Raw genomic sequence first — 15,832 nt, forward strand, 5'->3', positions numbered from 1 at the left:
ATACATTGTAAAATTGAGTTTTCAGCTTTGTGTCCTTGAGCTATGTGGTTGTGCCTGCTGATTGGTTCTTGCAGTAATTCATATGAAAAGTGCCAAGTATTAAACAACACTTTATACAGAATACAACAGGCGCGTTTACACTAGCACAAATATTCCGGACCGAGAGGATAAGGGGACGGATTCCGGTCTGTTTTTGCTCTTGTAAACGCTACTGAGCACGTTCCGGAATCAGTCCACTTATGCTCTCAAATTTTGAGTTCGTATTCTGGACCGAGAGGACAAGAGGACGGATTCCGGTCCCTTTTTTCAGTGTAAATGTGCTGAGGACTTATTCTGGAAAGATTGAAGAAAATACCCAGCGGGCACTGCATGCTAACCAGAAACGTCATCACAAAGCAATTCCTGCCATACGTTTTCAAGATCGTAATCAGTAAGTAATGCTATTAAATATTCACTGATACACATCCCATAACCAGTCAAATACGATTCATTATCGTTCACCTTTCCAAATTTCTTTCAACAGTCTTCAAGGTCCACTGCTTGCGCTGGAGATAATTTCAAATGATGGCGCTCGTTTATGTCGTCACTACGGCAGGGCGTCAGCTTTTTTTTCTGTCCCCCTCAAAGTACTCATGCTCCTGTGAAAAGTGCCCCACGCTGTTTCAAGCAAGTGTAAACGCACCATTCCGGTACAGACGCTAGTGTAAGCGCACTTAAGATTCATTTTAAGAAATACAAAAGAGCCACAGAACCAGTACCTTCTGTAGTAGGACCAGCATTACAAAGGTTTATAAAGCTGTACTAAAAAAAGCACAAATGAACAAGAATAAAAAAATAAAACTTTTCTACAGAATCTCAAAAATCATTTGAAATATTACTTTTGAGCAAGTACCCATTTTTGCTCATGCCTTTAATTAGTTTAAGAAAGATAAGAAAATATCGGGGACATTGTTTACCATTAATGTATCTTTATTATTATTATTTATTTCTTAGCAGACGCCCTTATCCAGGAAGACGTACAATTGTTACAAGATATCACATTATTTTTACATACAATTACCCATTTATACAGTTGGGTTTTTACTGGAGCAATCTAGGTAAAGTACCTTGCTCAAGGGTACAGCAGCAGTGTCCCCCACCTGGGATTGAACCCACGACCCTCCGGTCAAGAGTCCAGAGCCCTAACCACTACTCCACATCTTGTTTATTTACTATAATACCAAAGGTAAACTTACTGTCTTTAATTGTCTTTAAAATTGTTTCCACTTTAGTGTTGTTTAAAAGCATTTAGACATCTGAGGCACAGCAGGCTACGACATCCAGGACATAAAGCAGTCAGAAAATCATGGAAACAATGGACATATTTCAACTTCAACAGTCTTCTTTGTGTTACAATGATAAGATGATGGATGTTATCACACCCGTTTCTTTTAGTTATCTGTAGTATTTAGTAAGACCATATAAAGGCTAATAATGAATCAGTATAATAACAGAGGAACATTTCATAAGGAATGCATCGGGGGCTGTATTTCATAGGACTGTGTATTATTCTGGCGGGTGGGACTATTCATTCTGTGACAGAGATGGACATTTTTCAAACGATAACCCATGATATCCTGTGTAAATGTAATTATTGTTTTGTACATACTGTTAATAATAATAATAATAATAATAATAATAATAATAATAATAATAATAATAATAATACCATTCGTTAGCACTAGGTCAGCTGGTCAGTGCTGTGTTACCAGAGAATCCCTTTAAGACAGTGAAGGGGGGTGTGAACAGCACTAGGGAAGTAATTGTACATATTGGGGTTTTTCACGGAATATCAGTGCTCATAATATACATACACTTAAGGCATGAGGACTGAATAATAGTAAGTAGAACTTGAACATTTTGAGATGCACAAAAAACCCCCAAAAATCACAACATTGTCTATGCATCCTCAATGTACACTTGTTTCAGATTCATTACACTATGAAACAGTAAGTGAATAAGAGGACACACTTTTTCTATACTTTCCTAAAAAGTGTGTTAGGATCTCGCTCTGAGCAGAATAAAGCTATGCTAGTGATGAAATAAAGACTGGACTTTCTTCCATTGCTATTCATATTTATTTTGATAGTACTGACTTGTGTAAGCAACATAAACGAATGACCCATATTTGGTTTAAACTAGGGGTGGGCACCAATATCGATATTTTGATATGACATGGATAGATCATTTCCATATCGCAATATCGTGGGATTAAAAAAAAAATCACGTACGGTCACAGACATACTTTTTATTGCTAATACTGCTAAAAATACAAACTCAGTATAATCAAGTTTATTTTATATTAAGATACAACAAACCCTATACAGAATCATGAATAAATCTTGAAGGAAAACAGCACTAACATTCATTTTACAGCAGTGACCAACACAAACGTAGCACAAACAAATGAGACAAGCTTGGTTCAACTCCATTATTGAAGGGGGGCTGAGTGACGTCACTCCCCTAAAAAAATATTGTTAATATCTAAAAACTATAGCGGCACAAACTTTTGTTTTAACGGCGCAACAAATGATATACGACTCAACGTTTGTAGGTAGGGCAACTTTACGGAGCTCAGCACAACAGGTAATCTAAACTGTTCACCAACTGAAATCTTTACTACCCTCCTTTACTAATATCTAGTCCTCTGAAGTAGATCTAGCCCTTTGCGGTCTTATGTCGGACCAGGTCCGACATTACAATTTTCCCTTTCCGGTCATCAAAAAGATGTCAAGCACAGGTCTCTAGTCATTTTTTCTCCGGAAAAAGCAGAGAAAATCTTTCAATGGCCTAGTGAGACCAATAGGAACCGGGAAAAAAAGGGGACAGATCTGAGCAATACAAACAGCCCCTGCACCACAGAGATAACACTGACAAACAAGGATAGCTGCTTCTGCATCCAGCGCTCAAAGAATATCACAGACATTTGCAGAGCTTTTTGAGATGTTATTATAATAAAATTACTTGGATCACATTATTGAGGAGTTTGGTGATAAAAACGAGTGATCAGGAGATGATTTATCAGTATGCACTACTATGAAGAGGTATGTGAAAAACACAGCGAACAAGGGGTGGGGCGGGGCTGGAGATGCAATACTGAGTGTCCTGTTGATATGCAGTGCCTTTTAAACCTGTTTTACTGTGAAAAAAATACTTTTAAACAGTGCGGGGAAAATAAACAGCGCGTTGAAAATAAATTGGACCTGACGTGCCGGAGACGCGCTGAATAAATGGACCGCTAAGGGCTAGAGAACGTTAAGGGGGAAGAAAGGAAGGGGGAAGACAAACTTAATTAACATCACACCATCTGAAGTCTAACAGTTTAAGATTTGAAATGTCATTTTACAAAGTACAAAGTACATTCAATTACAACTACAAATTTCTCACACACCCTTTATATACATACAGAGATACTGGAAAACGTACAGGAACTCAAACTCAAAGTGAATGAAATCCTTTCTAAATAGCAAAGCTTGGCTTAGGATGTACTGTATTGTCACTCTAATGACAGCATACTAATACAAAATACAAGCAAACAAGCCATATTTTGCCCAAAATGAATAAACACTAATGGTGATTCCACAAAAGCACCAGCTCTGTTACTGAGGCAACTTCATTCTGCAGATTGTTTAGATCAATTATTCATAAACTGTATAAACTCTGCATGTATTAATAATGGTAATGTGCAGCATGTATGTTTTGCAGATGTTTAACTTGTTTGCTTGAACCTTTTCCGTTTTACAGTATATTTTTACAGCTCTACTATTGTGGGTCTGTCATAATAATTGGACATACAGCAATCTACCCAATAAAAAAACATAGGAATTGCAATCCCATTGCACTGAAGTAGGGCTCCAGCAGACAACAAGCTTGAAGTCTCTCAGTATTTAAACACTCAGCAAAGCAGGTCCATTCATTTAAATTCATTCAAAACCAAAACCGCATTTGCTCCAATGCAAAATGTGCACCACTTGAAATAAAACACATAATTAAAAAACACAAGGTTGTTTCAGTTTATGTTTGCACTGGTGCAATAGCTTAGAGGCCATTCTAGTTAGATGAAGCACACATTGCTGCCACACCCATGAAGATATTCTTAGTTTTTGGGTGCTTTTAAACAATTCACTTCTGTATCGTTTACTGTACGCACCGACACTGGGACAGCAATGCCATTTATAGCTCAAATTGTATTTTAAAAATATAATATATGTTATTGGCAGCTTTGTTTAATATGTTGGGTTCATATCACACATATACGGCATATATTTCTAATGTGTCCCTTTTAAGTAGCATGACCCTGTAACTCTGTCCTAAATCCTCACAGCATGAGTGAGATTCATTTCCAATTCAGGGGCAGGAGTGGAGCTGAATCCCAGGGCTCTCGAGTTCATTCTGAAAGAATGGGTCTGTCTCCTTCAGTTTGACATGCTCCCCTTCTCAGTTTCTCTGGATTCAGGCTGCCTCTCACTCCTGTTCCCCCTCCCTCATTTACTGCAGGATGTGAGAGAGAGAGAGACAAGGAATAAGTCAGTTCTCCACACATTCAAACAAGTAGGGTGGAGAGGTGAGGGACTGGGAGGGTGGGAGGCTGGCTCCAGTGTGAATTCGTTGGTGTGTTTTTAGGTGTCCCGATTCAATGAAGCTCCTCCCACATTCATTACAGTGATATGGCTTCTCCCCAGTGTGAATTCGCTGATGTTTTTTTAGGTGTCCTGATTCAATAAAGCTCCTCCCACATTCTATACAGTGATACGGCCTCTCTCCAGTGTGCATTCGCTGGTGTCTTTTTAGGATGTCTGACTGTCTAAAGCTCTTCCAACATTCATTACAGTGATATGGCTTCTCTCCAGTGTGAATTCGCTGATGTTTTTTTAGGGTGTCCGACTGTCTGAAGCTCTTCCAACATTCAGTACAGTGATATGGCTTCTCTCCAGTGTGAATTCGCTGGTGTCTTTTTAGGGTGTCTGACTGTCTGAAGCTCTTCCAACATTCACTACAGTGATATGGCTTCTCTCCAGTGTGTATTCGCTGGTGTCTTTTTAGGTGTCCCGATTCAATGAAGCTCCTCCCACATTCTGTACAGTGATACGGCTTCTCTCCAGTGTGAATTCGTTGGTGTGTTTTTAGGTGTCCCGATTCAATGAAGCTCCTCCCACATTCATTACAGTGATACGGTTTCTCTCCAGTGTGAATTCGTTGGTGTGTTTTTAGGTGTCCCAATTCAGTGAAGCTCCTCCCACATTCAGTACAGTGATATGGCTTCACTCCAGTGTGAATTCGCTGGTGTTTTTTTAGGGTATCTGATTGTCTGAAGCTCTCCCCACACTCAGTACAGTGATACTGCTTCTCTCCAGTATGAATTCGCTTGTGTGTTTTTAGGTTTTCTAAGCGACTGAAGCTCTCCCTACATTCAGAACAGTGATACGGCTTCTCTCCAGTGTGAATTCTCTGGTGTCTATTTAGGTTTCCTGACTCACTGAATCTCTCACCACATTCAGTACAGTAATATGGCTTCTCTCCAGTGTGAGTTTTATGGTGTTTTTTTAGGTCTCCTAACTGACAGAAGCTCTTTCCACATTCAGTACATTGATGCGGCTTCTCTCCAGTGTGAATTCGCTGGTGTGTTTTTAGGCTTCCTAACCGACTGAAGCTCTTACCACATTCAGTACAGCGACGTGATATCTTTGGTCGGGATAGGTTTTCTGAATCCTTAAACAAGTCAATAGACTCTTCTTTAATGTGTACAGACTGCAGTTCAGTCTCTTCTTCTTTAATGTGGACAGACTCCAGTTCAGTCTCTTCTTCCTTAATGTGGACAGGCTCCAGTTCAGTCTCCTCTTCTTTAATGTGGACAGACTCCAGTTCAGTCTCTTCTTTAATGTGGACAGACTCCAGTACAGTCTCTTCTTTAAAGTGGACAGGCTCCAGTTCAGTCTCCTCTTCTTCAATGTGGACAGGCTCCAGTTCAGTCTCCTCTTCTTTAATGTGGACAGACTCCAGTTCAGTCTCTTCTTCCTTAATGTGGACAGACTCCAGTTCAGTCTCCTCTTCTTTAATGTGGACAGATTCCAGTTCAGGCATCTCCTGTTTAATGCAGATATGTACCAATTCCAGAACCTCCATCTTTGTTCCTTGGCTTTCACCAAGATAAGGCAGTCCTGAAAAAAGAACATGAAATGAATCATTACAATCTGTTCTCTATTGGTGCGTTTACACCTGAACTTGCTTATGTTCGATCAGATTCAAAGATTCTTATCATTTGAGCCCCCGTTTACACTTGAGCACAGAGCTAGGCTGGCTTTGGCCCCATATGCGAGAATAGACCTTGAACTGCAGTGCATGCCCGATGACGTCATATCAACCACCCCTTGTGTGAAGACATTTCCCCTCCCAAAACACAGAGGCGGAAGTGTTTAAATCAACAGCAAGCCTGTCATTTGTGTCTGGTGTGCGTTCCGTGCCAATTAAGATTCAATTTTGTCATCAGAAATGGAGGGGAGTATTGAAAACGTGCATATCGAAAATGTACAGAAACAGGTGCTGTTGTCTACATTTATACATCTGACAACTCTTCTCAGGGTGTGGAATTCATATCGCCTGGTGCCGGGACAACAAGTTTAACTGAACAAATCGTTTTTTTTCTCTCACTACGTTAGCTATGTTTCTAGAAAAACACTCTGGGTAGATTTCTAGAGTCACACAAGTTCTTGAAAATCTGAATTGTGGAAGTCTAGCACATACAGTGTTTCACATCTTATGAATCAGACACTTTTTAAATAAGTTACATATTTATGTATTGTCATTTTACTAACTTTTAAAAAACATTCTGCATCTGAGTATTTAGAGTACCTTTGTGCCGCAGAACAACACATTTACTGTAGATATTATGATAACCATTACAGATTTAAATTTATAGAAAGTATGCAAGATGTGATGCTTCTTTAAGTCTATATGTCACATATTTCACATTACAATCCAATTATATTTTATAACAGTGTTATAAAAAAAAAAAAAAATTCGTAATGATCGCTTTCACAGTGTGAAGTCATGTGTATCTCTCCTCTGCTCCTGGTATGTGTTCCCCTAGTGACGTCACGCCAACTTCCTGCATCATCAGTGCGCTGTCGGTATTTTCCGGAATTATTTAGAGTTTTACGTCTCTGTCATAAAATTGATCATGGAGATTTAATTTCTTGCTCATTGTGAAAGTAAACAAAGTACGACCCCAAAGCCAAATAATGATTTTCGATGTGAGATATGGACTGTAAGCAGGGCTGCAGACTGTGACTAAAAAGGTCGCAAATGCAACAAAAGTTATTTCACAGTTAGGTGCCTGAAACACAAAAACACTGCCTCTCCCTTAAAAAGCCTGTGTCAATATTTGAATCGTTCAGATGAAGAACCATATATGTGCACTAGTTTTGAGCTGCGCAAACTTTTTAAATGCTTGATGCATTACCTGAATCATATGCATCCTTCTCTAAGCCTTTATTTTTCCTTAAATTTGTTTTTCAGAGGGATTTATTATTTAGATTTTACAGACAATTTAAAAAAATGTAATGTGGAAGAACAGTATATCGCCAGCAATTTCTGATTTAGTGGAAAAACAATATATATCACATGACAAGGAATATTTCATTCAAATATTTCATGTTTCCAAAATACATTCTTTTAATTACTTTCTTTAGGGCAACTAAGTATGGTTTTGCTAAATAATTTAGAATAAAACTGTTGTCATTGTAATACATTTGAAAAGTTGTACAATTTAAAATGTTGTATCAAAGATCTTAAAAGGCTTGCTACTATAATAATTTATTTTAAAACCTATGTACACCATTTGTGCTTGTTCTGGGGTCAGCTTCGCTGAGCATGGTTTATTTAGATTTCCAGAAAGCTTTTGACAAAGTCCCGCATAAAAGATTAATTCTCAAACAGAACACAGTAGGGATTCAAGGAAATGCATGCACATGGATTAGGGAGTGGTTAACATGTAGAAAACAGAAAGTACTGATTAGAGGAGAAACCTTAAAATGGAACGAGGTAATCAGTGGTGTACCACAGGGATCAGTATTAAGTCATCTGCTATTCCTAATATATATTAATGATTTAGATTCTGGTATAGTAAGCAAACTTGTTAAATTTGCAGATGACATAACCATCGCGAAATAGGCCTGTATGTATGAGTAGTCTTTACTAAATAAGGACAGCAGGAGTGTGGTGTGTAATGAAAGAAATTGTGGGGAGGAAGAATAAGTGGTTTGAGGCCCGATTCTGAGCCTCCAGCTGGAGAAAATAACCACGCAGGCATGAGGAATGCGAGCGACATACCTTGTCTGCAGGTCGGCAATTCTGAACGTTGTTCTTGTATACCGTTAACCACGGCTAGCAGCTCATTTATGGCAATAAAAAAAACAGTCTATTCCTATATTTGGTTTGTTTTACCATTTATATCTTGCAAATAGAGTTTGCCGTTTCCCATCCACTTCAATAATAAAGCGTTGTGTATATTACAGGGCCGAGATGACTTGCTTGGTCACGTATACCTCTAACTTCATTCAATAAACACACACTTATGCTTTCCCCGATTTAGTGAAATTAAATAGGCCTTATTATTATTATTTCTTGGCAGATGCCCTTGCCCAGTAATGTACATATGAACATTACCTTAAAAGATAAAACTGAAAATCGAAAGCTTACCTAAAATGGCTGTATGAGTGGATTCATTCTTTTGATTTCTGCATCAGAAATCTTGAGCACGCAATGTGTTTGTACTGGTTTATAGTACTCTGACGTTATTGTTTTTATTAAGTCAGCAATATGAAAACCGTGCTCATGTTTATTTTCTTTGGGTAGTTTTGGGCCATGGAGTTTATTTGATAACGGTATATTGAAAGATAATAATAATAATATCTGACGTCTGAAAATACAAATGCAACATTAGAAACCTCAATGTTGAGAAACCTCACAATGGAGTGAGGTAACAAGTGGAGTACCACAGGGATCAGTATGAGGTCCTCTGCTATTCCTAATCTACATTGACTTAGATTCTGGTAGAGTAAGCAAACTTGTTAAATTTGCAGACGACACAAAAACAGGAGGAGTGGCAAACACTGTTGCAGCACAGAGGTCATTCAAAATGATCTAGACAGCATTCAGAACTGGGCAGACACATGGCAAATGACATATAATAGAGAAAAGTGTAAAGGTACTGCACGCAGGCAATACAAATGTGCATTATAAATATCATATGGGAGATACTGAAATTGAAGAAGGAATCTATGAAAAAGACATAGGAGTTTATGTTGACTCAGAAATGTCTTCATCTAGACAATGTGGGGAAGCTATAAAATATAGCATAAAATATAGCTAATTACCTGTGTTGTTTATTTTATACAGCCTTTTTTGCTCATCTTTATCAAGGGTGCCAATAATTTTGGAGGTGACTGTATTGTGAGAAGTGTTGAATTTAAATCAAGGGAAGTAATGTTACAACTTTACAATGCATTAGTAAGACCTCACCTACAATATTGTGTTCAGTTCTGGTCACCTCGTTACAAAAAGGATATTGCTGCTCTAGAAAGAGTGCAAAGAAGCGCAACCAGAATTATCCCAGGTTTAAATGGCATGTCGTATGCAGACAGGCTAAAAAAATTGAATCTGTTCAGTCTTGAACAAAGAAGACTATGCAGTGATCTGATTCAAGCATTCAAAATCCTAAAAGGTATAGACAATGTCAACCCAGGGGACTTTTTCGACCTGAAAAAAGAAGCCAGGACCAGGGGTCACAAATGGAGATTAGATAAAGGGGCATTCAGAACAGAAAACAGGAGGCACTTTTCTACACAGAGAATTGTGAGGGTCTGGAACCAACTCCCCAGTAATGTTTTTGAAGCTGACACCCTGGGATCCTTCAAGAAGCTGCTTGATGAGATTCTGGGATCAATAAGCTACTAACAACCAAACAGGCAAGGCAGGCCTCTTGTTTGTAAACTTTCTTATGTTCTTAAAACCAACAATAGTGCCTAGAACCAGATAACCTGTAAAATAGTGCCTAGAACAATAACTCATAGCAATAGTGCCTGTAACCAGATAACTCATAACAAGACTGGACACAAGACTAGAAACCCCATCCATAACACTGTCAACAGTAAGATGGGCCACCATGAACAGCAGCCGCAATTAGCTTGCTCAGTGGTCTCACTCTAATCCCTCACAGAAAGAATGAACATATGTGAGCAAAACAAACAGCATATTGAGAAGATCCTGCATCTTCTCTTTCTGTATCGGGACGGGACCTGCATATGCTCTAGGGTATGCCTGAAGAAACAAAGTTGCTTGCAATCTGGATGTGGATCCTCGCTTGCGTCCAGTGACCAAAGTCTGCAACACCACTAATGATGGCTCCGACAATGGATCTTCTTGGCATAAAGGTGGGTCCTCTGTGTCTGTGTTACATGCAGGGTTGTAGAGCTGTGTGTGTTACATGCAGGGGTGTAGAGCTCTGTGTGTTACATGCAGGGGTGTAGAGCTGTCTGTGTTACATGCAGGGTGTAGAGCTGTCTGTTACATGCAGGGTTGTAGAGCTGTGTGTGTTACATGCAGGGGTGAAGAGCTGTGTGTGTTACATGCAGGGGTGTAGAGCTGTGTGTGTTACATGCAGGTGTAGAGCTGTCTGTGTTACATGCAGGGGAGTAGTAATGTCTGTGTTTGATGGCTATAGAGATGCTAACGGTAGCCACATACATTAGAATCCAATGGAAATGACACACACCGTATGTTTTTAAAATGATGAAAAAATGGTCAATATCTTGGCTTACTTTACATGAAATGTAAGTGAAATCTGAGACAAAGATTTAATTTAATATTTTGGCATTATATACAGGATGACCAGATTTTCAAAGATCATATCCGGGACACATTGTAAAATAACTTATAAGACTAATTAAACCATTGCAATATGGGCTATTTAATGTTTATTTAAATAGTCATCCTCTCACTCTTACTCTTATCTTTTTGTTTTAAGCAGATAGCTAATTTCAGTACACCCCCGGGAGTATAATTTGTGGTTAATTAGTTTAACTTGCCATATCATGTTATATAACCATAGCTACTACTTATTTTGAGTTTATCATTATTATTATTATTTATTATTATTATTATTATTATTATTATTATTAATAATAATAATAATAATAATAATAATAATAATAATAATAATAATGTAGATGGTTGTTAAATACGTTTTCTCCTTTCTTTTTTTCCTGTAACTGCACGAGGCAGGCATTACCACATGATTAAGCCCGCTCCTTCGTGCTCAAATGCTTAAATAACGCTCTTGCTTGTCCTAGTACCTGCTTTTTTATTTTATTTTGTTTTCACTGCAGATGCCAATACCCAAGTTATTTAGGATGCAGTTGTTTATGTTATTTTGACAAACAGTATTTTGAGTGCGTCGCGCTACAAGAAGTGGCTGAAAACCGGGACTTGAGAAAAATGTCAGGACACTGGGACCTTTGATGGTTAACCAGGATGTCTGGTCACCCTAATCATATATGCACTGAAATGAATAATGCAACAAGAGTCTAGTGTAGAGAAGTAGCATGGGGTCTGCGCTACCCCTGCCCATGAAGTGAGGGGTGGACGCTCCCACAGGACTACACCCTTGGTTACATGCTGTCAGATCAGGACTCCACTAACACTGGACATGGGAGCTGCAGCATGCTGTCAGATCAGGACTCCACTAACACTGAGCATGGGAGCTGCAGCATGCTGCCAGATCAGGACTCCACTAACACTGAGCATGGGAGCTGCAGCATGCTGTCAGATCAGGACTCCACTAACACTGAGCATGGGAGCTGCAGCATGCTGCCAGATCAGGACTCCACTAACACTGAGCATGGGAGCTGCAGCATGCTGTCAGATCAGGACTCCAGTAACACTGAGCATGGGAGCTGCAGCATGCTGTCAGATCAGGACTCCAGTAACACTGAGCATGGGAGCTGCAGCATGCTGTCAGATCAGGACTCCAGTAACACTGAGCATGGGAGCTGCAGCATGCTGTCAGATCAGGACTCCACTAACACTGAGCATGGGAGCTGCAGCATGCTATCAGATCAGGACTCCACTAACACTGAGCATGGGAGCTGCAGCATGCTGTCAGATCAGGACTCCACTAACACTGAGCATGGGAGCTGCAGCATGCTGTCAGATCAGGACTCCACTAACACTGAGCATGGGAGCTGCAGCATGCTGTCAGATCAGGACTCCACTAACACTGAGCATGGGAGCTGCAGCATGCTGTCAGATTAGGACTCCACTAACACTGAGCATGGGAGCTGCAGCATGCTGTCAGATCAGGGATCCACTAACACTGAGCATGGGAGCTGCAGCATGCTGTCAGATCAGGAATCCACTAACACTGAGCATAGGAGCTGCAGCATGCTATTCCCATATTACAACTGGACACAATTAAAGGGGTGTCATAAATTCTACACACAACACTTGCAATATATCTCAAATATGCAGAGTTCACTGCAGTCATCAGCTGCACAGATTAACCAGCAAAATGAGGCAACAAACAAGTGCGTACAGACATTAAGTTTCTGTTTTAGCATCATTTTAGTGTCTGAGCAAATTGTTGTATTTTAAGCAGATGAATATCCGATTTATCCATTTCTCTTTGTAAAAAATGTATATCTTGCAGCGCTAGCAACCGACAGAGAATATAGAGAAAAAGAATCTATGTTTCAGTGTTGCACATCTTATGAATCAGACACACTTGAAATAAGTTACATATTTACGTATTGCCATTTTACTAACTTAAAAACAGAGTAATTAGAGTACCTTTATTTATTGTATTATTTTGGTTTTGCAATGAACACAGATTTGAAGATCTCAATTTTACAAAGTATGTTATGACTGAATTTCTTTTACTATGTATCTTTAATTTCATGAAGCAAAAAGGTTATTAATCACTAACTGACTGACTGAGTTCACTGTTAAATAAAAGCACAATCTTAAAAGTTATACTTGTGTGTGTGTGTGTGTGTGTGTGTGTGTGTGTTTTGTGCGACAGCGAAGTCAAGTAGATTATATAAAACTGTATATATCACGTTTGGTGTTAATTATGTGTATTCATTTAAAATGAATACAATAAATATATTATATATTAAATAAAATGCATCAAAAGAACAACAACAATATTATTTAAATATTGCATCCAGTTCAATTCACATTGGTCAACCCTTCAATTTAAAAAATTCATAGCAATATAGAGTTAATATAAATATAGTATAACTATGAAGATAGTGACAGCTTGTAACCCTACTTGACACACAGCACACTGCGATCGTATAGAAAGCAGCGGTCATTGTGTTGTTATTATTAACAAAGCCGGTGCCCGTACAGTACTGGCACCGGACAGCAGAATGCAGTTCATGCACCGTGTTACAAACGGGACGGCGCTGCACAGAGCGGGACAAACTGTGCGATTCAAATCTCCTGTGTAGTACTACAGACGGGCCCAACATGAATATAAATACGACACATTACACACACAAACCCCCCCCCCCCCCCCCCGTACCACACACGGGGTTTCCAGCGGCTGTAGTGAATTCAGTTCCAATAACTCACCGCTCTCTTTCTCTCTCTATCTTCTATTCCTTCTGTTTTCTCGTCTTTTTCTCCAAGTTGCTCAAACAAAGGAACTTCCGGTTCCGATGGTTCGCAGATCTAAAGATTCCCCGCATCGAGTGAAACCAGTGCCACCAAGAAACACCTGTGAAATGAGCTAATGTTGCCTTTGTCTGAGCTACGGGTGCCAGGGTTTATAATCTTGAACAGAAAGGCAGACGCAAGCATCAAGTTTCTTATTTAGAGAAGTAAGCTTGATCTGAAAGTAGTCTTTAAGCTAAACACGGGTATTCTAGAATAATTCAAACAGAATATAAGTGTAAATGTTTTATTTTAACAGATGAACTGTTAAGTTTGAAAATAAGAGGATATAGTGCAGAAATTAGCTTAAAGTAAAAACTTCAGTCAAAGCATAATAGTACCAGTCTGTGTCAGGCATATAGCAGGACCTGCCAAAGAGAATGTAATTAATTTGTTAACCGTATCTTTGCTTGAAACGAAACGGTACCAGGCGCGTGGGTAATTGAAGGAAATTACTTTTTGGCAACTAATGTGAGTTTTAATGTTTGGGGGGTTTGAAATCCAAGGTTTCTATAATGAGTGAACTTTTACATATAAGAAATACTGGAACATGAAAGGGGAGTCAGTGGTGAACTAAATATGGCTTCATTAAATCATAAAAATTAATGAAGACCTGGTATAAAAAATAAAAAAAAGTGAGGGGAGCCATAGGGGCAGCAGTGTGGAGTAGTGGTTAGGGCTCTGGACTCTTGACTGGAGGGTCATGGGTTCAATCCCAGGTGGGGGACACTACTGCTGTACCCTTGAGCAAGGTACTTTACTTAGATTGCTCCAGTAAAAACCCAACTGTATAAATTGATAATTGTATGTAAAAATAATGTGATATCTTGTAAAAATTGTAAGTCACCCTGGATAAGGGGGTCTGCTAAGAAATAAATAATAATAGTAGTAAAGGACCATGTTATGCCATATGTCTGAGAAAATGCTTACAGAAGACTCTTCTATTAATGATGGCTAATTAATCTTATATAAGGAGTTACCAGGTGTTTCAAAAATGTCATTCACTTGAAGGACATGAGCTGTCAGGGCATATTAATGATTAAGATTTAATTATGACTTCTGACGTAAAAACAGAAGCCATAAAAAACGGGCTAGAATCCTAGTCAAGGGTCGCTCAACTTGCTAACTACAAGCTGTTGTGACCCATGCTCTGTAGATCTCTGATCGAGCTGATTGCTGTTGGTGTCGTATTTAGAAGTCTTTGCCTTTGAAGACAGCTTCTGTCCTTACATTATATTCTACACTTCCATATACTGGAAGGTAAGCATATATTTTGAATCTGTATCTCTTTTATATTGATGTATTGCTATAAGGTATATGACTTATGTTTTAGTCTAAGAATGATAGACTAAAACATAACATTGCTTTTCTGCAGCAGTTCCCAGAGATGTAGGGCACTTGTGGGTAGCTTTGCTTTGACTCTTCTGTCCAGTTCGTCCCATACAAGTTCTATGGGATTGAGGTCTAAAGACTGGGCAGGCCAGGTCATTAGATTGAGTTGTCCTACACTTTCCTTCTTCGCCAGATAGTTCTTGCACAAATTTGAGGTGTGTTTCGGGTCATTATCTTGCTGAAGAATGAAGGACTGCCCAACTAGCCGTAATCCTGATGGAATGGCATGCCTCTGAAGTAATCTATGATAGCCATGCTGTTGGGGCTTGCCATGGACTTGGTAAAGATCACCAACTCTCTCACCAGCAAAGCAACCCCAGACCACGACACTGCCTCCTCCATGCTTGACAGTGGGAACCACACATGCAGAACTCATGTGCTCACCCTCTCTGCGTCTTACAAATACTCGGCAGTTGGACCCAAATATTTCAAATTTTGACTCATCGGTCCATAAGACCGACTTCCACTCCTCAAATGTCCAGTTTCTGTGTTTTCTGGCCCAGTCAAGTCTCTTCCTCTTATTCTGCATTCTTAACAATGGTATCTTTCAGTTAGGACAGCTTCACGAAATCTCCTCTGAACAGTTGATGTTGAAACATCTGTACTTCTAGTAGCATTCAGCTGAGCTTGTATTTCAGGGGCAGTTAATCGCCGGTTTCTCAGACTTGTGACTCGAATGAACTTGTTC

General features: G+C 39.2%; 1 protein-coding gene across 1 annotated transcript; it reads right to left on the bottom strand.

The window, feature by feature from the left end:
* Positions 1-1,019: 1,019 nt before the first annotated feature.
* On the bottom strand, positions 1,020-13,846 carry LOC117968692 (zinc finger protein 501-like). Its single transcript, XM_059015783.1, has 2 exons — positions 13,672-13,846; positions 1,020-6,197 (listed from the first exon to the last, which is right to left on the bottom strand). Exon 2 carries the CDS (start codon positions 6,160-6,162, stop codon positions 4,567-4,569), a length of 1,596 nt encoding a protein of 531 aa, XP_058871766.1. The 5' UTR covers positions 6,163-6,197; positions 13,672-13,846; the 3' UTR covers positions 1,020-4,566.
* Positions 13,847-15,832: the final 1,986 nt, after the last annotated feature.

Source organism: Acipenser ruthenus, chromosome 51 (assembly GCF_902713425.1).
Source record: "Acipenser ruthenus chromosome 51, fAciRut3.2 maternal haplotype, whole genome shotgun sequence".
NCBI classification, from domain to species: Eukaryota; Metazoa; Chordata; class Actinopteri; order Acipenseriformes; family Acipenseridae; genus Acipenser; species Acipenser ruthenus.

Coding starts and splice junctions, on each gene's coding strand:
- LOC117968692 (XM_059015783.1), bottom strand. CDS start 6,162: ATGGAGGTTCTGGAATTGGTACATATCTGCATTAAACAGGAGATGCCT.